Here is a 25,883-nt window from a genome sequence, read left to right on the forward strand (position 1 = left end):
CACGCTCACGGGAGCCTGCTCGCGCTGCACACCGCAGCAAACAGCTGTTTGCTTTTCACCCAACAACGACAACCGACTCACGAAACGCTATGTTGTAGCGTTAATAAACGAAACAATTTAACAAAATTGCTTGTCAAAATACCAATACCACAGGACAATATATATTTTTTAAAGCATTTTTAGTGGCCCGAGCGGGCAAGTGGAAAGTATGTTATGCTGGCCCGGGGTGTCTAAATAGAGCTTCCGGGCCAGCGGGCCATTTATAATGTCGAGCCCTATGTATCTTTCTGTTTATTGCGGCAACGTATATGCATTGGGGTTGTCTGCCACAAGCTGTCTTAAATTAAATTTGAACCAGTTTTATGGCACATTTTTAAGATTCACTTTTCTGATGATCGATTTTCCTTTCAAACTGCATCGAAGAAACATTTTTTTTTAAGGGGTCCCTGCAATCGTGTCAGACTTCTACAAACAAAAACACAATAATGTGAAAGATGCTATAACCATATACAATCTTTACGCAACATTGTTTAAAGAAGACACATTCTGCTCATTTTCAGGTTCATATTAGTATGTAGTGTCTCTACTGTGACGTGTCTCCATGCTTTAATGTTCAAAACGCTCTTTATTGTTCTCATACTGCCTGTGCTGCAGCACCTCTTTTCACCCTCTGTCTGAAACCAGAGTGTGTGGGAGAGAAACTCCCTCTAATAGAATAGAGATAGATAGAATCGGAGGGATGAAACCCTCTTTAATAGTCACACATGCAGAGCACACAGTGACATTTGTTTGGATTAGAGCCTTTTGCACACCTTATACATGCACAAACTACTATTTAACACACTACAGGGAAGGGGCCTGCTTCACAGTCAAAGCCATTGTCTATCTGTTTGCTGGAAGACTTTCACTGTGAAGCATCTGGGTTTGCATTAACAGCTTATGGATATGTAAACCGCCTCAAATGGCAGAAGTCTAAAAAGTCAAATGAAAGAACATACTGTGGTGGTCTAATTTCACCATATATAACACTATACTAAAAGTGCTGATACATGTGTATAATGCGTGTTCGGGATCTATGCTGTGTCTAATCCTGTCCTGATGTCCTGTCTCATGCCTGTGTGTTTCCCCCCCAGCTATGGTGTTCTGCTGTGGGAGCTGCTCACAGGAGAGGCCCCCTACAAGGGGATTGATGGACTGGCCGTCGCCTACGGAGTGGCAGTGAACAAGCTGACCCTGCCCATCCCTTCCACGTGCCCCGAACCCTTCGCTCAGCTCATGTCAGGTGGGACACGTGTTTGGAAACATAATTGAACTCATTGCTCTGTTTATGCAACGACTTCCAGCTCAGTGGTGTGACAAGACAGTACTCTTGCGTAAGATCTAACCGGAGTCTCCTCTTTCCATTTCCTCAAAGCAGGGTTGAAATTGAGAAAACAAATTCCTGTATGTTGTTAATGTCGTGGCTGAGATGAGGAAGTGTTTTTGTGTGCCCACGCCACCTTGTGCAACTTACCAATTACTTTGTTGGAGTTAAAAGAAATGTCACCGGGGTGCTGCGGAACATGCTAGCAGGCTGTTATCTGCCCCTGCCAAAACACAGACACAGTACGCTCACATTCTCTCCGCTTATCCCCGTCTCTTGATGTCTGCTTGTCTTTTACGATTGTATTAGAAAAAAAGCGATCAGTGCACAAAGGCACCGATAGCCACCTCGGAGGATTAATTAATTATTGGATTGGTTTTTGATCTGCTTGTATTGCCTAAACTGTTGCAGCAAATTATGCAAAACCCCCCACAGCATGTTAATTAAGGATCATAGTTTGAATAAATGATCAGCTTGACTCTAGATTATGCTAACAGAAGTGCTGGAATATGTGTAAATATAAATGAGAGGCATCGCAGGATACTCTTTGGACATGAATGCAGGAAAACACTTCTAAGTAAGTAATTTGACCGGATTGGAAGTCTTATAATTGTAACGAACAAAAAGGGTGATATAGTTTGCCTATTTTTAAACACAAATTCTGTTTTTCTAAGGAATATGATGATCAGTGACCTACTTCCTTCTTTCAGGTCTCTTGATTCAAGAAAACACTAGGAAGAAGTGAAACTGCTGGAAACAAGTCAATTGGGTCTAGTTTAACGACAATGTTTTCCACTTTGTTTTAAGGAAACGACTCAGTACCAAACAAAATAACAATTTTCCACATGATCCTCAACATCAATTTGATCTGCTTAGGTCCATCACTTTCAATGTTGTATTGGTCCAAGGACAGCCATTCATAAGAGTGCGTTGGTGTAGTAATAATCAGTAATGGAAAGTAACTAAGTACTCATGTGTTGTACTTAAGTGCGAAAATGTGGTACTTTGACTTTACTTGCATATTTAATCTTTCTTCCTCTTGATACTTCTACTCGACTAGAGGTCAAATCAAAACATTGTCCTTTTTTACTTTAAAGGGGACCTATCATGCAAAATGCACTTTTGTACGTCTTTTATACATGAATATGTGTCCCCGGTGTGTCAGGGAACTCACCAAGTGTCAGAAAACACAACCTTCTCTCTTTTCCTCCATACCCAAATCTCTAAAAACGGGGCTGCAACGGAGCTGATACAGATTTGAATTTTTCTGACGTCAGAAAAGGGGTGCTCAGCCTATATGGGCAAGTCTCCACCTATCAGGGGAATGGGGGGTTGGGCCACGGCCATAGAGTGGCGAAGTCACGCCCATCTACTTCCGGTCCATGGGACCTTATTTCGGAAAAATTATGTATTGAAGTCAATGGAGAGAGAAAACTTATCTTTCGATCCCGTTTGAATTGTGCCATGAATTACACATATGATGTTTGTCAATCTTAAAAAAGAATTTCCATGTCAAAAAAGTCAGTTTGTCGTAAAACTGTTGAAATATAAGACTATATTGTGTTGAAAAGTGCTATATAAATAAACTTGCCTTGCCTATATTAAAAATACGCAACTACAAAGACTACAAATCCCAGTCCCGTAAGTGATGTCATAACTGATGTCACAATTGTTTTCCTCCGCTAAATATAAGAGATAGCTAAGATAAGATAACTTTAACAAGATTCCTGTGTGCTTAGTACCAGGCTGTAATCATACCAGCAATGGGTCTTGCTCGTTCTTTCGCTTCCCATCTGATGAAAGGACCAGGAGTGGCTGGCTGGATCAAGTTAGTTACCTAGCTAGTAGCAAGCACGTTAGTTAGCATTACAGCCTTAGCCTTGTCATTTTTATTAGCCTTAACATGAAGTAACATCAAGTAACCCAACATGTTAAACAGTCAGAGTAGTAGTCATATTTCGTGAACCCTTTGAAGAGTACTGTCACACCGGTGTGATCATTCTATAATACACCATTTAAGCCCGGGGGAGAAATGCTAACGCTAACGCTACATTAGCATCGGCGATCTTTTTCTACTTCATGCTATCTGCACAAATGGTTGACATTAAACATTAGAAAGACCAGGCAGTTCAGAGAGAATCAAAGACAGGCAGCTTTGCATGACATTCTTCTGGACGTGTTTCCTTGTGGTGATAGTGAGGGTAGTCAATCACTTTTTTGACAAGACAGTAGTGACGGCCATCTTGGTGACGTGTGTTGTTGTGAGAGTCTGCGAGACCAGAGATGTAGTTCATTAAGCGTTTCACACAAACAAATGTGTTACTTCACAGTTTTACGACACATTTTTTTTTTTTTTACTTGCAAAATTATCTTTTAAATTGACAAACATCATATGTGTAATTCGTGGCACAATTCAAACGGGATCGAAAGATAATCTTTCTCTCTCCATTGACTTCAATACATAATTTTTCCGAAATAAGGTCCCATGGAGCTCCCCCGGAAGGGGAGGAACTTCGCCACTCTATTGCCGCTCGAAAGCGCTGGAGACGCTGTAGTACATATGCCAGGCCTGTAAGTGGCGCTGTAGTCTGCCACAAAAGCAGAATCAGCCCTTGCAAAAACAGGGCTGGAAAAGAGCAAATAGAGCGAAATGAGGCATGGCTAAAATGCATGATCTGTTTGGTATTTTGAAAAAAAAACTAAAGACATGTTTTATATAGGTATGGCCCTACAATATATTATTCAAATATAGCATGATAGGTCCACTTTATTGTTAAAGGCAAGGCAAGGCAAGTTTATTTATATAGCACTTTTCAACACAAGGCAATTCAAAGTGCTTTACAAAAAATGAAAGAGATTAAGAAAATGGCATTAAAAAGAAAAGCTAATAAAATAAACATTAAAAGAAAAAATACATGGATAAAAGTTACAGTGCTGTCAATTAAACATTAAAAGAAAAAAGTACATGGATAAAAGTTACAGTGCAGTCTAAGATATGAATAGTTCAATTAAAGCTTTATTTACTTACAAATTAAGATTTTTGGACAAAAATAGTGTTTCAAATTATGATATTTAGTTATAAACGTTACAAGCCAACATTTCTTTCTCCAACTTTAGAGATTAGGAGAAAAAAAATAGACCTTTTTATAAACATTTATGTAATTTCCCAATTTATTTTTGAATAATTGAATTGAATTAGTTTTTGTAAATGTATTAGGATTTTTTTTTGCCTTGGGTACATTTATGTTTTATACTTTAACTCAGTGGCGAACCGTGTCTATCACAACTGGACCTTCTGTAGACACACACACCCCCGCCGCCCCTCCCCCACGGCATTATAATGTCCGTCTTTTCACTGAATTGTCGTCTTGAAAATTGTACTCACAACAATTCCGCAACAACTTCATCTTCACGTTGCACTTGTCATTTCAACGTTAAAAACAATAAAACGGCATGAATTGCTTCGTCGCATTCGTTCTAGATCCTCTGTCTCGAGCCAGTTAACTAGCGGGCCTTCTAGAGTACCCTGGCACAGAGGGAAACTCTGAAAGAATACGCCCATTGGCTACAAATCAATATATGATTGGTTGATCAAACTGTCAGTCCAAATGTACGCTCTCATTCAGTGCAACGGCCAGGGCATTCTATCAAGGATGTAGAATACCTTGTTGAAGGATATTCTACCCAGAGACCCAGAACAAGATCTGATTGGTTGCTTTCTTTTCTAACACAAAACCACTGAAATGCGTAGTGCATGGTCCGAGAAGGACAAACAAATCAACGTAACACTGTAATATTACAGATCAACAACACGGATACGATTCTCATTTATTCATTTTATATACATTTTATTTATATAATTAAATCGATTTTTTGTTTGTTTTATCTGAGTGTTCCAGGGTATTCTCTGAATACCTTGAAGGCCCTGACGGTTCGCCACTGCTTTAACTACATTTTGACTTTATTCCTTTAACTAGAGTGAGTTTACAGTGTGGTATCAGTGCAGGCTCTGAATACTTGTCCCACCACTGGAAATATCTGACCCGCTGTTTGTGTTACAGAGTGCTGGGACCAGGACCCCCACCGCAGACCCAGCTTCAGCTCCATCCTGTCCCAGCTGCTGGCCCTGGAACAGCAGGTGAAGGAAGAGATGCCGCAGGAATCCTTCCACTCCCTGCAGGAGGACTGGAAACTGGAGATCCAGGACATGTTCGATGAACTCCGGGCTAAAGAGAAGGTAAAAGGGCGCTCAGTGCAGGAGTCAGTAACCCTTTGTGTTCCCTTTGTATTAATCCATACATTTACATATCCTAGATTCTCATATGTGGTTGATTTTATTTAGTCAGACTTTGGTGTCATGTGGGAATACAGTGTTTAAAGAAGACATTTCATGCTCATATTCAGAAACTTATATTAGTTTGTAACAGAACATGTTTGCATGCTTCCATGTTACAAAATGTCTTGTCACACAGTCAGTTGGAATATTCCTTTCTTCACCCTCTTTCTCAAATGCTCCGTTTTAGTGCATTTCTCTTTAACACAGAAAAAGTATGCGCTGATTGGCTTGCGAGAAAGACTACTACAAAGGAAGTTCTGGCGTGTTGAGTCCCATGATTTCTGACAGGGCAGCCAACAAACTGACTGGGTTGTCATATTTCACACTTTAAAAAATTGCCTACTCAGCTAGCCAATAATGCTCATTAAACGTTTAATTCAAACAATCTTCGGCAGCTCTTTTCGAACCAGGTTGAGATGAGACTGTAAACCAGACACATGATAGGGACCTGCTCTTATTAAACTCCTCTTTCATCCACTTGTCCTTCTTCGTCCATCAGGAGCTGCGAAGCCGCGAGGAGGAGCTGAAGCGAGCGGCGGTGGAGCAGAAGTCCCAGGAAGAGTTCCTGCGGCTGAGGGAGCAGGAGCTGGCCCAGTGGGAGCAGGACGTGTTCGAGCGCGAGCTCAGCCTCCTCATCCTCCACCTGAACCAGAACCAGAACCAGGAGAAACCCAACGTGAAGAAGAGGAAGGGCACCTTTAAGAAGCACAAGCTCAAGTGCAAGAATGGCGAGAAGATCAGCCAGCCTCAAGGTGTGTTTATGTGTTCTGTTTTTGAGTCGTTCTGTCACAAATCAACAACCAGCCAGATTGTGTCGGCCAACGATCTTGGCGAGAAATCCCATTTCAAGGGCCATTAGTGGCTCAGTCTCTAGAAGCAACGATAACAACAACAGGCAAAAATAAATACAGAGCAGAGAGGTGAAAGTGAGGGAGAGTTTGTGGTACAACTGTCATTTTGTGGCTTTGCTTTGCTGTCCTATCAGGAATCACGTACGTTTAAAGACGATATTTAGAAAAGCAGGCTGCCGGTATTTTCTGCTGTTGTACAAAACCTTTGAAATGGTTTGTCCTTTATTTCCATCTCAATGTCAAACTCTTTTAAATGTTTCCATACCCTGAAACAACATTCACACAGATGTGACTACAGCAGATATTTAAACTGTCCAACACACTGCAGCATCCTCTACTATCACAAAGTCACACAGTTCACATCCAGTATGTTTCAATGCGTGTGTGAGTGTATTTTAGGCTGAGCAAGCATGCGTAAACACACTGTGTGTGTGTGTTTGTGAGTGTGTGTGTTGTGCTTAGGCCTTTCCCAGCAGCAGCAGGGCGGTGATGTGGTGGTGTTGGGGGGGTTGATGAGAGGGAAGAGTGAGCCAACCACGCCTTGTTACTTCCTGTCTATGGATACACTGCTGGCTGGCCTCCCTTCACTTTCTCACTCTTGCTCCATGCCTCTCTCTCTCTCTCTGTCTTTCCTTTTAGTTATCCCTGCCTCACCCTTTTTTCTCTCACTCGTCTCCCCTCTAGCTCCCCTTTTATTCTCTCCCTAGCCATATCTCCCTGACTATCTTTTTCCCTTTCCTCTGTCCAACATTATTATTCATATCTTCATCCTGTGTTGCTCTTGCAATCTGGACGCTGTGGAATAACTCCTATATGCCTAATCCTGTAGATACAAATAAAAACATTCTTAAAAAGTTCTTATTAAGGATGTAATGGTTGTATTTGTCACATCCAAACTCAAGTGTATACTCAAGGCCAGTGTTGTGCTAGTTACTGAAAACCAGTAACTAGTTACCATTACTAGTTACTTCATGGCAAAAGTAACTCAGTTACTTTACTAGTTACTTGCACCCAAAAGTAATGCGTTACTGTGAAAAGTAACGTTTTCGTTACTTGAAAGAGGGCTCCCATTAATGCCCTTATAGCCTTCATTTCAGTACTGTTATTGCATTGGAGAATAATACAATCTGTTGATCAACTTGACATGCCTTATATGCAATCTGGATTGCATCGATATTAGCTGGCTTTCCATTTTTGTATATTCTTTCTCCAGGTATTGGAAAAAGTTTTCCGTCCCATATGCCGTGTGCCGCCCGGACATGCTATCATGCTAACTAGCTCCCTGAAAGCGGGTGACTCCACTGTAGCAGTAGCCTGCATGTGTTCTACAACATACCGTGCAATGGCTTTATCGACTTTTCCCTGGCTAGCAGTCCTTTGGTTAAAATCCAGCCGCTGTTGCTTAGGTGGAGGTGGAGTGGCGTCGGCTGAGTCTCTGTGGTCTTAGCTACTAGCTTCGTCCCAGCATGTTGTTTTTGAATTTGTTTTAAGAGATTTGAATTACTGGTTTGGGCAGTAGATAGGATCTTTGACCCGCCAAGACACAACTTACATTTAACTAAAACGTTATTTTCTTTGTGCTCGACAAAAGTGAAATAGTGAGAATATCTCCAGGTGGAGAAACTAGACTTGAGCTCCGCCGCCGCCATGATCGTCTTGTTAGTAAACAACACAAACACGCCCACAGCCCGTCTCCGCATGTGACACAGGAAGTATCAAAGTACATTTACTCAAGTACTGTACTTAAGTACAGTTCTCATCTCTGTTCGCCTGGCTGTTGACTATATAAAAAAACTAACGCAGTAACGGAGTAACGCACCATGTAGTAACGGTAACTGAGTTACTGAATTCAAAAAGTAATGCGTCAGAGTACTAGTTACTGCCCAAAATAACGGCGTTACAGTAACGCGTTACTTGTAACGCGTTAGTCCCAACACTGCTCAAGGTTGTGCTAAAAGCTTAATACAGGCTTTGCATATGCATCACAAATGTGGCTCCTTCATGCTTGTATAGTGGCTAAATATATAAAGATACAAATAGCCTGGTGATGGGGAGATATATGTGCTGTGGTATGGCTGAAAATCTATTTGCACTCCAAGTAAAACTGTAAAATAAATGGCTCTTAATCTTCAGCCCTAGGTTCTACATAGCTTAAGTCAGCTCAATAAACCAGAGATCAAATGTTAGCTTATTTAGCTAACAAGCTAGTTTAGCAACACTGTTCAACTTTGTAAACAAGACCCTACTCACCCTACTAATGCTAGTTGCTAATGCTATCAGTAAATGAGAAAATTACACTTACTGAAATGCTACCCTCGAATTTATAATTAGTGAATTTGATTGAGTCATAATGTCAAGATACATGTATTAGTTGATTAACTGTTATTAGTGGTATCTCCTTCTTTACATCCGTCAGTGTCAGTCACACTCTCACAAATAAAATTGAGCAGTCTAATATCCTTTAAAAGTAAGCATATATATATAATTTAAAGGCACAAACCCTTGATTAAAATTGAAAGGAATTAAGAAATCCACATGTACAAATGACAGATTTAGGAGGGGAAATTGATATATTGAGGGCACATTCATATGAGGTAATTTTCAGAATGAATGTCTAAATCTATTAATAATGTATTAGATTAAATTTCCCTCTTGATACTCATCAGGCTTCTTTTTAACAGTATTGCCTTCTTCTCTCATCAGCAAATAAGTACTTCCTGCTGCTGCTGCTGCAGCTGCTGCTGCTACAATAGTTACTTCTACTAGCTAATTGCTACGGAGCTATGGGGCAAACAACTCTACAAGTTAATTAAATAAAAAGTCAATTTAGGGCAGAAATAAAAATGTTTAGGGATTTATTATTCATTTAAATAAAGTGACCCTCCTGACACGTTGAGCTCTGCAGATTTGTAGCAGTGTTAGCTAGCAAGTTGTAGCAGCAGTAGCATGCTGTTAGCCACAGCTAGTAGTTACTTGGTATGTTTGAGATGAAATGGCCAGCAGGCAAATGAGCCATGTAATATAAGGCTATTGAAATCTGCTTACACGGCACACTTTGACATAAAGAAACATTGTGTGCCAAGCTTAGAATATGTATTGCTCTGAATGTCCAGTTCCTTGGTAGTCAGTACGGACTATTTTGGACAAAAAAGGAACCGAAAAAAAGTTTAACAACCAAACTAACAACTGCTGAATGTACAAATGTTAAGCAGAGCGATGAAGGCTAAACAAATGTATGTATTTAGGTGGTCTAACATTTTTGTTTGTGTGTTGCAGATTTCATCCATAAGATCACGGTGCAGGCTTCCCCAGGCCTGGAGAAGAGGCGTAACTCTCCTGATATGGGTTCAGGCTCCTCACCCTCCTTTCGCCGTTTCCGTGCAATCCAACGTGAGTGAAGTCGTGTGTGTGTGTGTGTGTTGTGTGTGTGTGTGTGTGTGTGTGTGGGTGTGTGTGTGTGTGGTGGTGTTGTGTGTGTGTGTGTGTGTGTGTGTGTGTGTGTGTGTGTGGTGTGTGTGTGTGTGTGTGTGTGTGTGTGTGTGTGTGTGTGTGTGGTGTGTGTGTGTGTGTGTGTGGGTGTTGTGTGTGTGTGTGTGTGTGTGTGTGTGTGTGTGTGTGGTGTGTGTGTGTGTGTGTGTGTGTGTGTGTGTGTGTGTGTGTGTGTGTGTGTGTGTGTGTGTGTGTGTGTGTGTGTGTGTGTGTGGGGTGTGTGTGTGTTGTGTGTGTGTGTGTGTGTGTTGTGTGTGTGTGTGTGTGTGTGTGTGTGTGTGTGTTCTGAAGAACGAAGAATCCTTTGTCTTCTTGCGTGTACTCACAGTATCTGTTGCAGCATTACTCCTCACTGTTTCCAAATTCCCCCCTTTCATGTGCTCTCAACCACCCACTCATCTTTTTTATCTTCCCATGCTCCCCCCTGCTTTACTGCTCTCTCTCTCTCTCTCACACACACACACACACACACACACACACACACAACCACACACACACACACACACACACACACACACACACACAGCCTTTTCCCTTTTCAACAGTCTTTTCCAGTCCAAATATTATCTGACTTCCTCTCAGCAGCTTTTTTCCACTGCAGCCCCGCTCTGCTCCCCCTGCCTGCAGTTCACTCAGTGCTGCAGCGGGGGGAGCCATTGAGCTGTATTTTCCAGGCAAAAAGGGTGCAAAGTTTTATATGCATGTAGTGGGCTACAGTGCGGTTTACTGAATTAAAAATAAGCAGGGAGGAATTCACTGCTCTAGGAGAAGGGGTTGAGGAGGGTTGGAGGCAGAGCTTTACAGAACTCTTATGCTTGTCTGGCTCCTAGACAAACGCCCCGGGATCATTTCCCTTCGGAGGGAATTTGTAGCCAGTAGGTCGAAGGCCGTCTTAACAAAACCCAAAAGGACATTTGTGGTAAAGCAACAGGCAGTGGAAGGGAGTTTTTTCCCCCAAACAATTACCAGCGGGTGTTGACAAAAAAGCACAAATTGCAGTGAAACATTTATGTGTAAAAGTGGTTAGTAAATCTGCAACATCTGCCAGCTTCATTTATTCTTCAAATAGAAGGCGGGTTTCCTTTGCTTCCTAATGACTTTCCTTAATGGCTATCACTAAGGCATGAGTGTGTTTGTCATTAAAATGTGTTTAGTGGGTATTTATGCTTGCCCTCTCAGTAGTAAGCAGTGATTTATTGCTGGGGCTCTGCAAACGTATTTGTCTAGATAGCTGCCAAATGGATTTGTATTACTCCACAGAGTCTATTCAACAGGGTTTGTGTTATGTTAATACAAATGAGTATAGGAGAGCACAATGAAACCTCTTGGAAATTACCTCTCTCTTTGTGCCTTTCTTAGATAACAAGTCAAATTAAACTTTCCAATTTTCTTTAGGGACTTTTTAAACTCTGGGAACAATTAGCACTTTTAGCTGTCTGTGTCATGTGCTGAAACACATTGAACAACTTAATTAAAATAGAAATTCATAACCATTACAACTCGATTCAGGTGGACATTATGAGAAAAATAGTGCTTTTAAACAATAAAGCTTGTAAACATGTTTTTATAAAAGCCCAAATAGTATGGGCAGAAGATAAAATGGTGAAGTCTAAAAAAACAAATGTTGTGAATAGAAAGTATCCCATCAACACATGATGACATTAAAAGTAACACGTTGCGTAAATTGTGTTTTTTAAAAGAGGAACACGCTGTGTTTGCAAGCCACGGCCCGATCGGGATGAAATTGCATTGCTGCCACTATCACCTGACCTCTGTGATTGCTTTGAAAACATTTGATTGGAGAGTGATGGGAGGCAAAGTGCAGCCAGGCCTGCCGTGTAGCAAGGGCCAAAGGAAATAATACAACATATCCATTCAGAGAGAATATTTACTTTTTCCCATTTCTGAAATGAAGCCAGATGAATGAGGGAATATGCAGCACCGTAGCTTAGTGAAATAAAAGAGAAGTTGAAATGGTTCTCTTCTTTTGACTAACATGTCAGGTGTTACTGCTGAGAATGCTGCATAAGGTTTTCAGAAGGGTGCGATGGAGTCTGTTTATTGGGAGGTGTTGTGGCAGGAAGCCTAGGGTCTCCATGCAGGGTGTGAATAAACGTTCACACAGCGTTCACACACTTTGTGAGAGCTGCATAGGCCAGCTTGTGAGACACTTGTGAGTAGTGAGCGGCGTCGACACGGAGCCTGTGCAAAGTGTGTGAATGCCATGTGAAATCTCAACTTTATATTAGCAATCTGCACCTCTTCTGGTTTGGCTCATCTCACACGATCTGCTCTGCGAACCACTTCGAGGTTACCATCTATATCCATAAGATGGGTCATCTCAACACTAGGTTAGAGTTACAGGGGCCCTTTATGTGTCTCATACTGCCTGTGCTGCAGCACCTCTTTTCACCCTCTGTCTGAAACCAGAGCCCAGTCTGCTCTGATTGGTTAGCTGGCCGGCTCTGTTGTGATAGGCAACATTTCTAAGCGGTTGACCAATCACGTGCAATGTGTTGGAGTGCTCGCCAATAGAGGCGTGAGTGTTTTGTAGTGATGTCACTATGTTACGAAGTAAACAAAGGAGTCCAATGGAGGCGTTTCTGGCAGGGAGGGAGAGTGTGCGGGAGAGGGAACTTTTAGACTTTACAGACTATTTACATGTATGTACCTGTGTAACACACTGCAAAGAAAGGGACAAGCAAAAAAGCATAATGGGGACTTTTTAATCGAAACTTAAGCTGTGCAGAAATATGCGCAGAAAAAATGCATTGTCATGACTTGAGTTCCAGCTGTAGCAGTAGTCAATTAAAGGTCATTGTGTAGGAAATCATTACAGGGTTGCCGTCGATTTATTGGCGTAAACTGCCTTTTAAAAAATGCACACCTCATTAAGATACAGCTAAGCAGGATGCATACTGATGACTTTCCAACGTACATCATTTCTTTTTGTCCTCTTTCCCCTGCAGTCAGTCCCAGTGACAACAACAGGACGTTTGGTTTGAGCCCAGTCTTCCCCATAGAGGCCCCTTCTCATAAACAAGCCAATGGGGACCTGAGGGCTGGCCCTCACTGGAGGCCCCAGAGCCCCAAAAGCCCCAAAAGCCCCAAAGTCCTGCGCCTCAGTCCCCAGGAAAGCAGGTACAGTCTTTTCTTTGACATGTCAACCTTTTAAAATGTGGGATTGAACTCTACTGCATTAATGATCATGATTAAATCCTTTTTTATTTTTTCAGTCTGTCTATGAGGGCCAAGCTACTGGAGTCCGACAGCAACAAGGGGGGTGAATCCAAGGATGACTTTGAGGAGTACAGACCCTCCGAGCCCACAGCTCAGAACGGTATCTAACGGCCTCCATCAGCAGCTAACCGCCAGCCGCATATCTTCCATTAGCCACTGTTACAATTCACGCTGCCATGACTATGAATTATGCATAAAAGCTAAATGAATTATAAATGGCTCGTCTCTTTTTCCGTCTTTCTAAAACATTTTCCTCTCTTTGCAGGCGCCTCAGTGAAGGACAGCCTGCGGCTCCCTATACCTCAGCGAGACTCGGTCAGCGAGGAGCGGGGGTCCTCCCCGGCTGGCTCCCCCAGGCCTGAGAGGAGGGGCCTCATTAAGGGCACCCACCGGGCCATACTGGGCTACGGCTCCCTCGTGGCCTCTATAGGACTCGGCCGCTGCCTGGATATTCCCCCAAGGGTGCCACCTCGAACTAACCTCCCTTCCCTAGAGAACCACACCCCCTCCGAACCAGAGATCTCCCTGCCCATGCCCCTCATTTCAGACCCCCCAGTGGTGGACGATCTCATTACCTTTTCCACCTCGGAGCAGCTCCCCAGGCCACTCTTAGATTTAGCGATGCAGTACCAGGAACTGAAGCCCTTGCCCCTGACGCCGCCTCCACCAAACCCCCGTGAGAGGAGCGGCCGCCGGACGCCGCAGATGCCGCACAGCCCTCAGAGCCCCCGGACCCCCATTCGGCACAGCAAGGCCAGCCCAGGGGAATGGACCCCAATTTCCCAGTCAACTAATGGGGGGGTGGGCTGTGAGTCCTGTGAGCACAGAGCGGAGCGGAGGAGAAGGTCCAGCCACGGCCTGCACGCCTCCCAGCTAGGTCAGTGGGACTCTTCTACCCTTAAGGGGCACTACATCCAATAATAGCCTGTGTTACTAACTGGGGTTGTGAGATGTCAAAAAATTACACAATTTACAAAATACACATCCTGTAACAGTTCTGAGATATAGTAGCCAGGTATATATTGCACAGTTGCATTGTGGGAAGTGAAGGAAGCCCAGTAGCTTGGCAGCATGACTCATACTAAAGGCTAAAAGTCAAATGTCTGCTGCTTGATTTTGAACGTTCTTTTTTATAAATTGTTTGTTTCTTCCTCAACTTTATGAAAGTGCTGCACTAAATCACTGGAGTGCTCCTTTTAAAATGAGTCTCCTCTCCAAATCGAATCCATGATTTGGTTTTTAATTTATCTGCGTGATTCATCTGCATTTTCTTGAGAGCATATTTTAAGGAGGCCTCGCACTGAAATTGGATCCAACCTTGAAAAATGTACCTTTTCAGCATGACAATGTTCCTTCACAGCTTGAATTGTTATTGTCACTTTTCTAAAGGAAGATCTGTCTGGCACAAGGGAGGCTTTAATGCTGCACAAGCTTTTTTCATTTACATCAAAGCTGGTCTTCTGCTATTTGCATATCGCAGGTAAAAGCTGGCCCCATACTCACTGCTAATACCAATCAAATCCAAGCGTCTCTTGTTTTTTGCTCTTTCAAGTCAGAGTTTTCTTTTAAAGCAAAGTTGAACATTAATGCAAAACATCTGCACAGCCAAAGTCGCCTTAATGGTGCACAGGTCACTTCCTGTTATAGTTTGGCTGGGTGCATGTCGGGTGTATTTACGCTCCAGTTCAAGCACTTTTTCCTTTTGAGGCATGACAACTGTATGCCTATATAACAAGTGTAAAGAATTCAAACATGCTAAAGATCACATTCAAGAGGGATTAGCGTCCTTATAATTACATGAGAGTGGAGTGTTCTCATGAGGCATGTTTTATGCTTTTGTTCAAATTCAGGGATGTGCATATCAGCAACACTTGAATCCACTGTACATTACATTCACTTGTATTTAACCAGAGATAATGTGCATTTCTGAGAAGCTCCGACACAGTTTAGAGCCGTAATGACGGAGGCGTGGGTATAGGTTGTTTTTAAGAGCGAGTGGGCTTTACCGGGGCTTTAAGAGTGCCCTCTGGTAACATTTCACACTCTATATCTGCTCCATTTGTCTCACAAAGCTTGGATTCTCCACACAGAGGCTCTTACAGCGCTGCCCCCAGATACTGAGCAGACATGCCTCGCCTGTTCCTTCTGCTAACAACCGTAATCTCACAAACCGCATGCACTCATTACATTGGGGCGCACAGAGGCAAAAAGCCACACGTAGTTAAGCAGCGGGTGTTTTAGCTAAACATCTTGTTTGTTGCCTGCAATGACTCAGATGCATAGACAGACTGCCACGAGGTTGCCGGCAGTAAATGCTTGCTTGAAAGAGAGAGATGAATGCAGAGGAATCCTTCACTGCCGGTTGCTCTCGTGTGACTCCTGAATGCTCTTTTTCTTTGGTGTCAGCTGAATAGCCGAGCAGCCTCTGAGAGTTGCTGTTGATGTAAATAACGCCATTTGGCAGACACTTCCCATTTGGAAACAGCAAATGTTCATTCAGGCTGATTTATTCCGAGTTTAATGTTCTTGTCAGTGCTAATTTACACTTGCTGTTGCAGCTCTGTCAACTTGTTACGCGGCCCTATGTTGAAATTAATTTGAGAGTTACATTACATCCACATTTTTTGCTTGTTCCATTTCTTTTTTACACTAATAATGTAACACTTTCATGTTTTGGATTGAATCATTTTAATCCTACAGGTTTATGTGTTTTGCAAAATTTTAGCACGCAAATGCATATTTTAGATTGGAGAGTTTTGCAAAAGAGCACCAGTGCAACACTGCAGTGGTTTGAGAGTAGAATTTGAATAACAATTAGAGCCTCCTTAGGAAAGAAGGTGAAACAGAAGAAGATGTGAAGGTTTTTCATATTTAAAATATTCAGCATTTTTATGAAAATGTGTCCTTTTTAAAGGAAACCCACACGATTATAGAAATAAAGATGAATTTGCATCACATTAACTTATTTAGTTTGACAATATGTTGTCCCAGAAATAATTGCAATAAATGATCTCATGGTCTGTTTAGGAAAATGTGGAAAATGTTATGCCACAAATAATATATTAGCATAAAAAGGCAAGAACAGGGTGTCAAACAGTATTAACCTTAATACATTATTTAGAATATTCAGACTTCAGAATTGGAATGTGAAGGAAAATATTAAAATATCCTTAATAAATAAAATAATAACAAACCAAACAACTCAAATACAACGACTATCTTGCATTTAAAACATACACCTTAAGGCAGGGGTGTCAAACTCAAATACACAGTGGGCAACATTTTTTTAAATCAGTACTAGTCGAGGGCCGGACTGGTTCAATGTTTATTGCAAAACTTATTGAAATGAAGTTATTGCACATATTAAACCTGGAACAAACAAAGCTTAAATTATTGCCTATAAAAAACAACTCTTATGATTACATTTCTCCACAGGCCAACAACAGCTTCAAAAAAACAATTTCCCTCAAAGAACAAACCAAACATGCCCTGTTGTCTCAAGAGAAAAAGTGCAGAAGGAATCATCCATTGAAACTCAGTGTGCTGCTCTGTGATGCTAGTTCAAGCCAGATACTTGGCATCTCATCTTGGGTGCAAGTTCATCAATGTTTGGGCTCAACACACATGTAAACACAATGGACATACCCTATATCATACATCATTCGACAGTACTGGTCAGTTGACATATTATATAATGACTTCTGTGGCTCTTGATTAGAAGTCCAATACTATTTGGAATTCTGCTTGAGACTGAAACTATTTGACAGAAAACCTTAAAGATGCTTCTGATTTGCACTATGGGAAATGTAGGACCCAGTGTATTTAAAGCTTGATTATTACTAGGTGACTAAAAATCAGAGCACCTTAGCCTCCACATTCTTTCTACTCTGTATTCACCTATCCAGTAACCTTGTGTAATCCTTAATGGTGTCCCTTTAATGCTTTGTCTTTCTGTTCCCTCCAGTTTTGGACCTGCCCTTGTGCCAGGACTCACAGGACCCTGATGATAAGCCTCCTGTGCCCTCTCCCCTCCACCCTAGCCCCGCCCTCTCCAGCCCCAAAACCCGACGCCTGGAGGTCAGCGTGATCCCCCGGCCTCGCCCGTCCCCCATCCGCCCCCCGCATCGACCCCTGGAGCTTCATCTCAGCCGGTGGCGGGACCTCTGGGGGCCGCAGCCCGCACCGCTCTGACAGCAACCCTCTGGGCTACCAGCCTTCCCCTACCAACCCCTTCACCAACTGTGACCCCTTCCCCTCACCGGACTGCGACCCCTTCGCCCTCAAGGCTGACCCCTCGAGCGGCTCGGACACGGCTTCTCCCTTCGACCCCTTCTCCACTCCCTTTCCCACCTCCCGTTCTGCCCCGTGCTCCACTAACGGTTCCCCCACGCTGCCAACCTTCCGTATAGCGCCCCTCAACCCGGCCGATTCGCCCCTCATCGACCTGGGCTGGGCGGCCTGCAGCAGACCCCTGGATGTTACCAAAGAGAGGGCTCACCCCCGCAAGACACTGGGGCTCAAGCCCTTCAAGTCCCCAACGCAACTCAGAGACGATAGGTTCTAAACACGAGGCAAGGCCGGGGGTTTGTCGCAGGAACACAGTCTAGGACCATCTCACTACTATGTCCTCCATCTTAACAAACATTTGGAATCTTTAAGAAAAAACCCATCAATCAACCCACTGAGTGAGTTTTACCCCACAATCATTGCAGGTCCTATTGATACACCAGCCTGCCGCTTCGGAAGCCAGTGAAAGGCGGTGCTTTGTATTGTGGGAAAGCTGCCTTTGAACCAATAGCTGGTGCCCATTTTATTCTCCCTCTCTATCCGGGTTTCTCTCCCTTTGAAGAAGCAGAACACAGATCACCAGTCCCATCTTCCGATCCTAACAGGCTGCTCATATCACCTGCTTTCATCTCCCGCCTACCTTTGAAGCATTGTGACAATGCAGAGGTGGATAAGGCGCCTTGCACAGCTTCATCTGCCTCTACCTCTCTGCAAACTGAAAGCATTCAGGACAATGGAAAATTGGAGTGCCTTAGTTCGTGAAGTGTTTTTAGTATATATCTTTTCAAGATTTCTTATATGGTTTATCTGGTGCGTAGGGAAGATGCTTTCAATTTGACTCAAATTTGCAAATCAGCTTGCTATTACTGTGGAAGAAAATGTCGTCCACGTGTCTGTGTGTGCATGTCTAGGCTCATTGTTCGAGGAGAGCTTATGTTTAAAAAAGAAACAACAGCATCTGCCTGTTGTATTATGGGAGAAAGTGTGAATATTCTAGGCCACTCATGAAATCCAAAACAAATCCATGACCCAGACATTCCACTTGGAAACAGATACAATTCCAATGACGTTCCCCTTGAGATGCCAGGGATTTATTCGGCTGGCAGGCGACACAGGAAACGAGCCGGGGGAGCCCTCTGCATTCCCTTCACATGCCAAAGAATGCCACTGTGACAGTACGGGCTGGCACACGGAGTGTTTGCAAATACATTGTTTTGACCTCCATGGAGTGCCAGATGGGTGGGCTCTGCCACACTGGACAGTACAGAGAGTTGACAACACCTTAAACACTTTTCATATCATCCAGTCTGTCTTCACTACCCGTCTGATGCTGTAGGAAGGTTCAACCAAATACATTCAAGTATTTGCAAATATTACAAAATGTATGGAAGCTTCATTTAACATTTTATTTATTTGTACAGTACAGCAGAGCAGTCGTAGCTTTGCAAAGCCAGCCTACAATTTCGCAGTATTTTTCACTAATTGACATTTCTCCCCTTTACCCCATTAGAGGAAGTTGGAAAACCATTGTTGTTATGGAAGTGTTAAATATATCCTGATGTGATAAAAAATCATGCTGCTTTTTCAACAACTTAATTGTGAAGAAATACGTTGCCCTTTTTGTGAGTGAAAGGAAAGGTGATACCACTCTTTTATCACTCCGTTTCATTTGAAGCTTAAGCTAGCATCTGGTTAGCTTAGCATAAAGGCTGGAAGCAAGGGGAAACAGCTAGCGTGGTTTCATTTATAGTACATCATTTCTTGTTTGTTTAATAGCAGTGGCTTTCTGGTGTTTTGTCATCACTCCAGCCAGTGAAATACCAAGAGAAGAAAGCTAGTAGATAAAGTTAGCTTTAAACGGAGCAGTGTTAGCTGTTTCCCCCGGTTTACAGCGTTTTGGCTAAGCAATCTGTCTAAGCGTCAAACGTACGCTCATTATTCACATGGCTAGTCAGGCTTTATCAAATCTCAGCACATGTATATCAGATTTGCTGCCTTTGGTGTGAGATGTAGGCTGACTTTGCAAGGCTAATGTAGCAGGGCTGCTAAACCCTGGTCCCTCAGTTTGTTTGTGTTAAAAGTCCGACTTCAACCATTTTAACAATGCTAAACAGATCTGGTAGGATCCTGTGAATAACAGTGATGGCATGTTGAGATACTTCTACAGCATACAACATTGAGCAATAATACAGGAAGAAATTCATTGTAGAGATGCTAAAATATCAATTATTCCAGAATGCACTGGAGCAGCAACTTGCCCTTTAACTTTAGTTCACTATCATTATCATCAATGATCGAATGACATACTTCATGGTCAGGCATTTTCTCCAGGGGTTTCCAGCAACAAATGCTTCACAAACTAAGCCCTTGAATGGTTTGGATATCACAGATATAATCCAATTAGTATGATCCACCAAATGTTAATGGCAGTCAAACTAGTTCTCAAGCATGCAGGCAACTGAAAGAGACCCACTAAGCGCAAATTCGTCCTGTTCCCATCGCAGCAGCATTACGAGGTACAAATACTGATTGGCTTCAACACTGACACCGTGTCATTGGAGGACAATACAAGCTTTGTTCCGACGAAGAGTGAAAACCTTGTCTCCAAAGGGGGAAAGCCTGATTAGCCTAATAATCCGTCTGACGAACAGAGGAGGCTGATAGCGATAATTAGCCTCTTGATAAGAGTGGAGAGCATTAACAAAGCGTTCAGATATTTGGTTAATTAATTTCCCCCAACGTTAGGAAAAAGCCTCCTCGCAAGGTATATTGAGTTGATCACTGCATCAGCTTACGTCTCCATTTAAGCCGTGCCCTTTTTTTATGCATAAAGTTTCAAAGACGCGGCGAGCTATCTTTCCCTTTTTCTTTTATTCTTTTATTCTCTCCACTGCTGACGGATGAAATCTTCACAATCGAAGCTCACCTTCTTCCACGTCCTTTGCTTTCAGGTCATGTGGGGAGGTTTTCTTTCTTCTCCTTCTTACTCCTACCTATCATTTCTCCTCTGGAAAGTTTTCTCGATGGCAGTTTTGTCCTGACTCAGCTACAGCCAGGTTTCCATCCGGGGAAAAATAAATGGCATTTGTTCTAGAACAGAGTCCATTATTGGAGTAGTGCTCATTTTACAGAGTCAATTGCATTTCTTTGAAATTGAAACAGGAGCTTTTTTGAATATTTCTATTGAACGTTAGTGTGTCTGTTCATCAACCTCTGGACATCAAAGCAATATTAAAAGTAACAAACAGACAGTGCTTTTAAAGGTCTCAGTATGCTTCAACTTGATGGTGTTGCCCAACCATATCGAAGGGCTAAAGTGTTAGCTGTACGAATGGCCACAGTTGAAGGTGGGCTGAAGAGCCTTTGTCCTATACTTGTATTGTTGCAATTAATTGGGTCAAAAAAGACATAAAGAGAGGTTAAACACTGCCTACTTTCCCACCGCCACAAACTAAGTGTACATTTGGATAGACCTGATTGACATTATGTCTCCTTTACAAACTAGAACAACCATTGTGGTTGTTCCTATAAGTGTCCTGAAATTAGTATAAAGGTCATGCTACGTTGTACCCATATAAAGGATTAGTTTGACATTCAGGGGAACAAGTATTTACTGTGTTGTCGATGGAAAGAAAACCACTTTTGTATAGTCCATACAATTTGAAGCTAACAGCCAGTTAGCTTAGCATTAGGACTGAAAGCTGCTAGCCCTGGTTCTGTTAAAAGGTAAAAGGATCTGCCTTCCCGCTCTTGCAAAGTTCCATTAGTGACTTCCTGGAGTTTTTCACTGTTAGGTGGCCAAGCAACCATTGAACTCTCAGAGAAGAGAATATGTAGTTACCTTTGGACGGAGCCAGGCTAGCCTCTTGAGATTTTGCTAAGCTAAGCCAACTTTCTAAACATGGGTAAAGGCTATTATGCATACAAAAATGTTCTAGGTGATGTTAGACAAACTGACAAGCACTTAATTTAAGCTTCACCACTGCATTCTTTGTTTTTAATGTCTGATTTGCACAGGATAAACATAGCAAAACTTAAGGTTGACTATCTTATGTTGGCAGAAAGTGGCACCAGATAGATTAGTAAAAGCTGCAGGTTTGATATAGAATTTGTCTCTCAGCAGTATTCCCTACCTTCTTCCTGATCCTGTCCTCGCCACAAACATTTTGCAGATGTGATGAGTTATTGCCTTGTCTCTTGGTGTCAAAACAAAAGCCACGAAAGTCATCCTGCGAAAGTCATTAGTCTAGGATGGCTGTTATTGTCAACAGAGCTCTGTGAGGAGAAATGATACATGAAGGAAATTGAGATGATTGAAACGTCTGGCAGATTATTTCTGTCAAAAATTCCGTGTGTGTGTGTCAAGTATCCACTTCAACCTGCCACTCATGACTTGTATGAACGTTCCCTCAGCGCCAGACTTTAATTTTCCCTCAGACGTGAAGTTGAAAAGTGTTGCCTGTCGTTTTCACTCGAGCTTTCGCACGCTGAGTAGTCGACTTCAATAGCAGTCATTGTGCTTTTCCCATATGGTTAAGTTATTGTAAATACTTGGAGTCGGTTTCCTCCTTTGAGTGGTGAGACACCGTTCTTCTGTGACATGACCTTTGCTTAGAAATATGCTGCATTACATAAAATGCTATTTTTAACATCCAAATCCTCGCCTCTTTAAGTGTAATCTGAATCTGACAAAACTAATTTAGTAGCCGGGCGATTGAAGACATTTGAAAGAAGCCTTTTTGTGGACAGGGGTGTCCGATATTTGGTTTTGCCTGTCAGATTTAGGAACCGTAGCTGCCACTCCTCTTCCCCAACTGACAGCCTGCTCTCCAATAAGCGTGCACTGATGAGTTGTTTGTGACGCTCCGCTCTTCCAGGCATCGCCCCATCCGTCATTTCAAATCAGCCTCCAGTGTACAAACTGACAGGGAGAAGAGGAGTGCATTCTCTGCATGGGGATATCCGGCCACCGGTGTTACTCTTTCCGCCCCGCTGTGGCAGGCAGCAGACATGATTTGATGATCTTAATTCAAAGTTCAAGCTCAGACCATTGCCCTTAATCAGCCAGTGGCAAATGGTCAATACGTTACATGAATACAAGCTAATGAGAAAACACAATAGGGGAACCCGAGGCTCTGACCCTCATCCCGCCGAGAGGCTTCTTGTAATATGCCTTTGTGTTATAGCATTTCAGAGGTGAAAAATCAGAGCTATTCTCCAGAAGGGGAAAAAAACATGTTGCCAGCTAGCTACTTTCTGGCTTTGTTAACATTGGAAAGCGTTGCTTAATGCAACCATCCATTCCATCAGGATAACACTTAAAGCTTAATTTTGCTTTTTCATCAGTGGATATGTTTATATGCATACTAATTGTTTCATTTAGCCACTGATTCAAATTGAATCCCTATACTAGTTTGGACCCTTGAATTGAATTATCCTGATAACTGAGAGTAACAGAGCGCAGCGTGCATACAAACATACCCATCTGCAGTGTTGGACTTTAAAGAAGTCGAGTCAGTAGGGGAGGGGACTGTATTTCTTAAATTGCTCCAGCTCCTGTTAAATCATGCTTTCACCCCTTCACGGTTACAGAGAAAATTGGAGGATAAAGGGCATTTATTTTATTGATGAAATCTTACCTTGGCGGCTCAGTGAAGAGAACATTCTAAAAGGAGGGAATAGATGACCTGACATTTTAGTGGCTTTCACCCCATTTACCTCTGCTGCCTGTGCTTGCTTTTGTTCAATTAAGTGGAGGTTACAAATATACCTGCTTATCAGCCTCTTTCAGTTGTCTCAGTGCCAGAGACATTATGGCTCTTTCTGGCTCATATGAACTGAAACACCTGCTCAGGCCTTTGTTTGGCATTAACAGGCCGAGACCAAATGATCAAATATGACCTTCTATTGACAGTACAGGAATAGCACATCCCAATAGAGACGTGGACAAAAGCCACGTACACGAGAGGCTCTGCCAGGTGCGTATAAGCCAGTGCTCGGTCTCTCAAAGTGTGAACATTATTCCTAATTCTTTTCAGTCTGTGAAATCCAAGGTCACCATCTGCTGTCCTCTTTTTCTGTAAAACTGGATGAATGGGAGCTGTGAAAGGAGGACCAATTTGTTTCGAAGACCACAGTGAAGGCTGGTGCTCCGAGTAGCGATTTAAACATGGATTTATTGTATGAGGTTATTAAGTCCAAGGCCCGCTTACTCTTCCCCCTTCTCTCCACAGCCCCACGACGTGATTATTGTTCGGCCTAGCTATTGACACACAATTACCTTGTGATCTTCCTGGAATAGAAGCCGTTCAATCTGTACATTTCTCTTTCTGTAGTGTTGATTGAGTGTGCTGCAAACCAATTGGTTGTGTCAACAGCCATTGTGTCTCAATTATGGAGTCTGCGAATGATTTATTGTTGTCTCCTCATCATCGTTGGCAGATGAAAGGTCTGAAATAGCTGATATTATAATATTATGTCATACTACGTGTCAGGGTGGATAAGCTAGTCTTACAAACTAGCGTCCTTGAAGCTTCGCGATATAGTAACTACATCTTTGACAATATTTTTCTTCCACCTCACACTTTTTTCCTGCCATAAAATGCTAAACAGATTGCCTGCCATCCTATTAGTTGGCATATTCAACCTTCTTCCAATAACGTATTTTGTGGTTGACTTTCGGAGGTAAACAATAAATTAGGCTTTGCCCTGTTTGCTAGCCCCATTAGCCACAGTCCAAGCTAGCCTCGTTCTCCTAAAGGTCAGCTAAATAAATAGTAAATGCTACAAATTTGCATGCAGAAGTTCAACAGAGTTCAAATATGGAAATCTATGCATGGATTTTGTTTTCTTCTGTGTAGACCATGTGTGGCTAAAAAATACAAACTGGATGGTTTACTTATGACAGGCAGGTGTAAGGTGACTAAAACATTCCAGATAAGTCAGCAACAACAACACAAATGGTTACAAATGTCCAACATTGTGTTTAGAGCCATGGTTTTGTATGACGGTGATACAAAATAATGTATTTTCTCAAGGCAAAAAAAATATAGTCCTGGTTAAATATTTGACTAAGTCTTGTGGGAATTTAAAAGTAGCTGGTCTCTTTCAGGTGCTTCTGCTTGGGCTTGAATAACACACAGTACTGTAAAAGCTTCCTACCAGCCAGCTTTACAACACTTCTACACAGGGGTGGAAGTGGATATTTATATATGGCCATCGTTTTACACACTGGATCAAAACTATTTCTAGATGGCCATGGACGCGGTCTACATTAGGATGACGGATTGATTGCTTCATATGAACAAAACATTGTATAGGTTTTCACTGGAGTATTTAAGATGTATGTATGGGTGCTTCACATGAGGCAGATTCACTTTACATTCCAGTTCTTCAATTGGACCTAAATCTGTATCAAAATGATTCCCCTGCAAGCCCCAGTATTTGTGTGTAGCAGAAAAGGCCTGGTAGAGATTGAAATCAGGTTCTTAGTGTACATTGCCGCAAAATCCCAAACTCAAATCACAGTCTAATGACTCCTTGGGGCACCCATACTGAATTTGTATGTGCATAAAACTGCTAGATAGAGACGAGGATTGTGTCGCTACCTTAAGTAGAAGACCAGGTTGACCTCCTCTCTGTCTTTGTATCTATTTGCTTTTTATTGTTATTGTTCCAGATTCATTTCCATGTCTATTTTGTGTCTTATTTCAACCCAGGCGATGTGATGACACAACTGTTGCATTGCCCTGGCAGCCCTTACATCTCTCTCAGAACGGCCTCTGCTCATGCGAGTAAGAGCTTTTGCGAACATCGGGCTTTGAATATTTGTTATTGTTGCATTTTTGTGAAATCTCGCACTGGGCTGGGCCTAATCAACTGTTTTTATTGTTGTGTGTCAAGAGGACTATTTCTGTATACAGTATGTGAAAATGTTTGTATTTCTCTTGACTATTATAATGGGTTTTAACCTGTGGAAAAAAAAAACAAAGGAAAAAGCTCAAAAAGAGACCAAATAAAATGTAACACTCCTTACTTGTTTGTGACTTTATTTATTTTGATAGAGGTAACTGAGAATTCTTGTGTTGAAAATAATGTTGTTTTGTGATTTCCAGAGACTTGGGTTTCTCAATTCTGATTTGTCACAATACCATTTGGACATTAATCAAAAACCTATATTCTCCATTTTTTTTTTATAAGAAATGTTTTATCCCTAAAAAATACATTTTATGTTCTCATCAAGAGATTTTTTTTACTTGATAATGAGTTTCCAAAATGTTGATTAACGTCCTTACCAAATGAATTGTTAACACATTGC

At 42.2% G+C, this 25,883-nt stretch overlaps 1 protein-coding gene across 1 annotated transcript in view; it reads left to right on the forward strand.

Moving 5' to 3' along the window:
• LOC117542711 (mitogen-activated protein kinase kinase kinase 11) overlaps positions 1 to 25,600 on the forward strand; it is a 50,519-nt gene extending 24,919 nt beyond the window's left edge. Inside the window, 9 exon segments of the mRNA XM_034210528.1 lie at positions 1,134 to 1,282; positions 5,425 to 5,600; positions 6,199 to 6,451; positions 9,827 to 9,940; positions 13,009 to 13,180; positions 13,276 to 13,379; positions 13,545 to 14,156; positions 17,244 to 17,395; positions 17,397 to 25,600. Coding sequence (XP_034066419.1) covers positions 1,134 to 1,282; positions 5,425 to 5,600; positions 6,199 to 6,451; positions 9,827 to 9,940; positions 13,009 to 13,180; positions 13,276 to 13,379; positions 13,545 to 14,156; positions 17,244 to 17,395; positions 17,397 to 17,843 — 2,179 coding nt within the window. The 3' untranslated portion in view covers positions 17,844 to 25,600.
• Positions 25,601 to 25,883: the final 283 nt, after the last annotated feature.

The sequence above is a fragment of the Gymnodraco acuticeps genome, unplaced genomic scaffold, assembly GCF_902827175.1.
Source record: "Gymnodraco acuticeps unplaced genomic scaffold, fGymAcu1.1, whole genome shotgun sequence".
NCBI lineage: Eukaryota > Metazoa > Chordata > Actinopteri > Perciformes > Bathydraconidae > Gymnodraco > Gymnodraco acuticeps.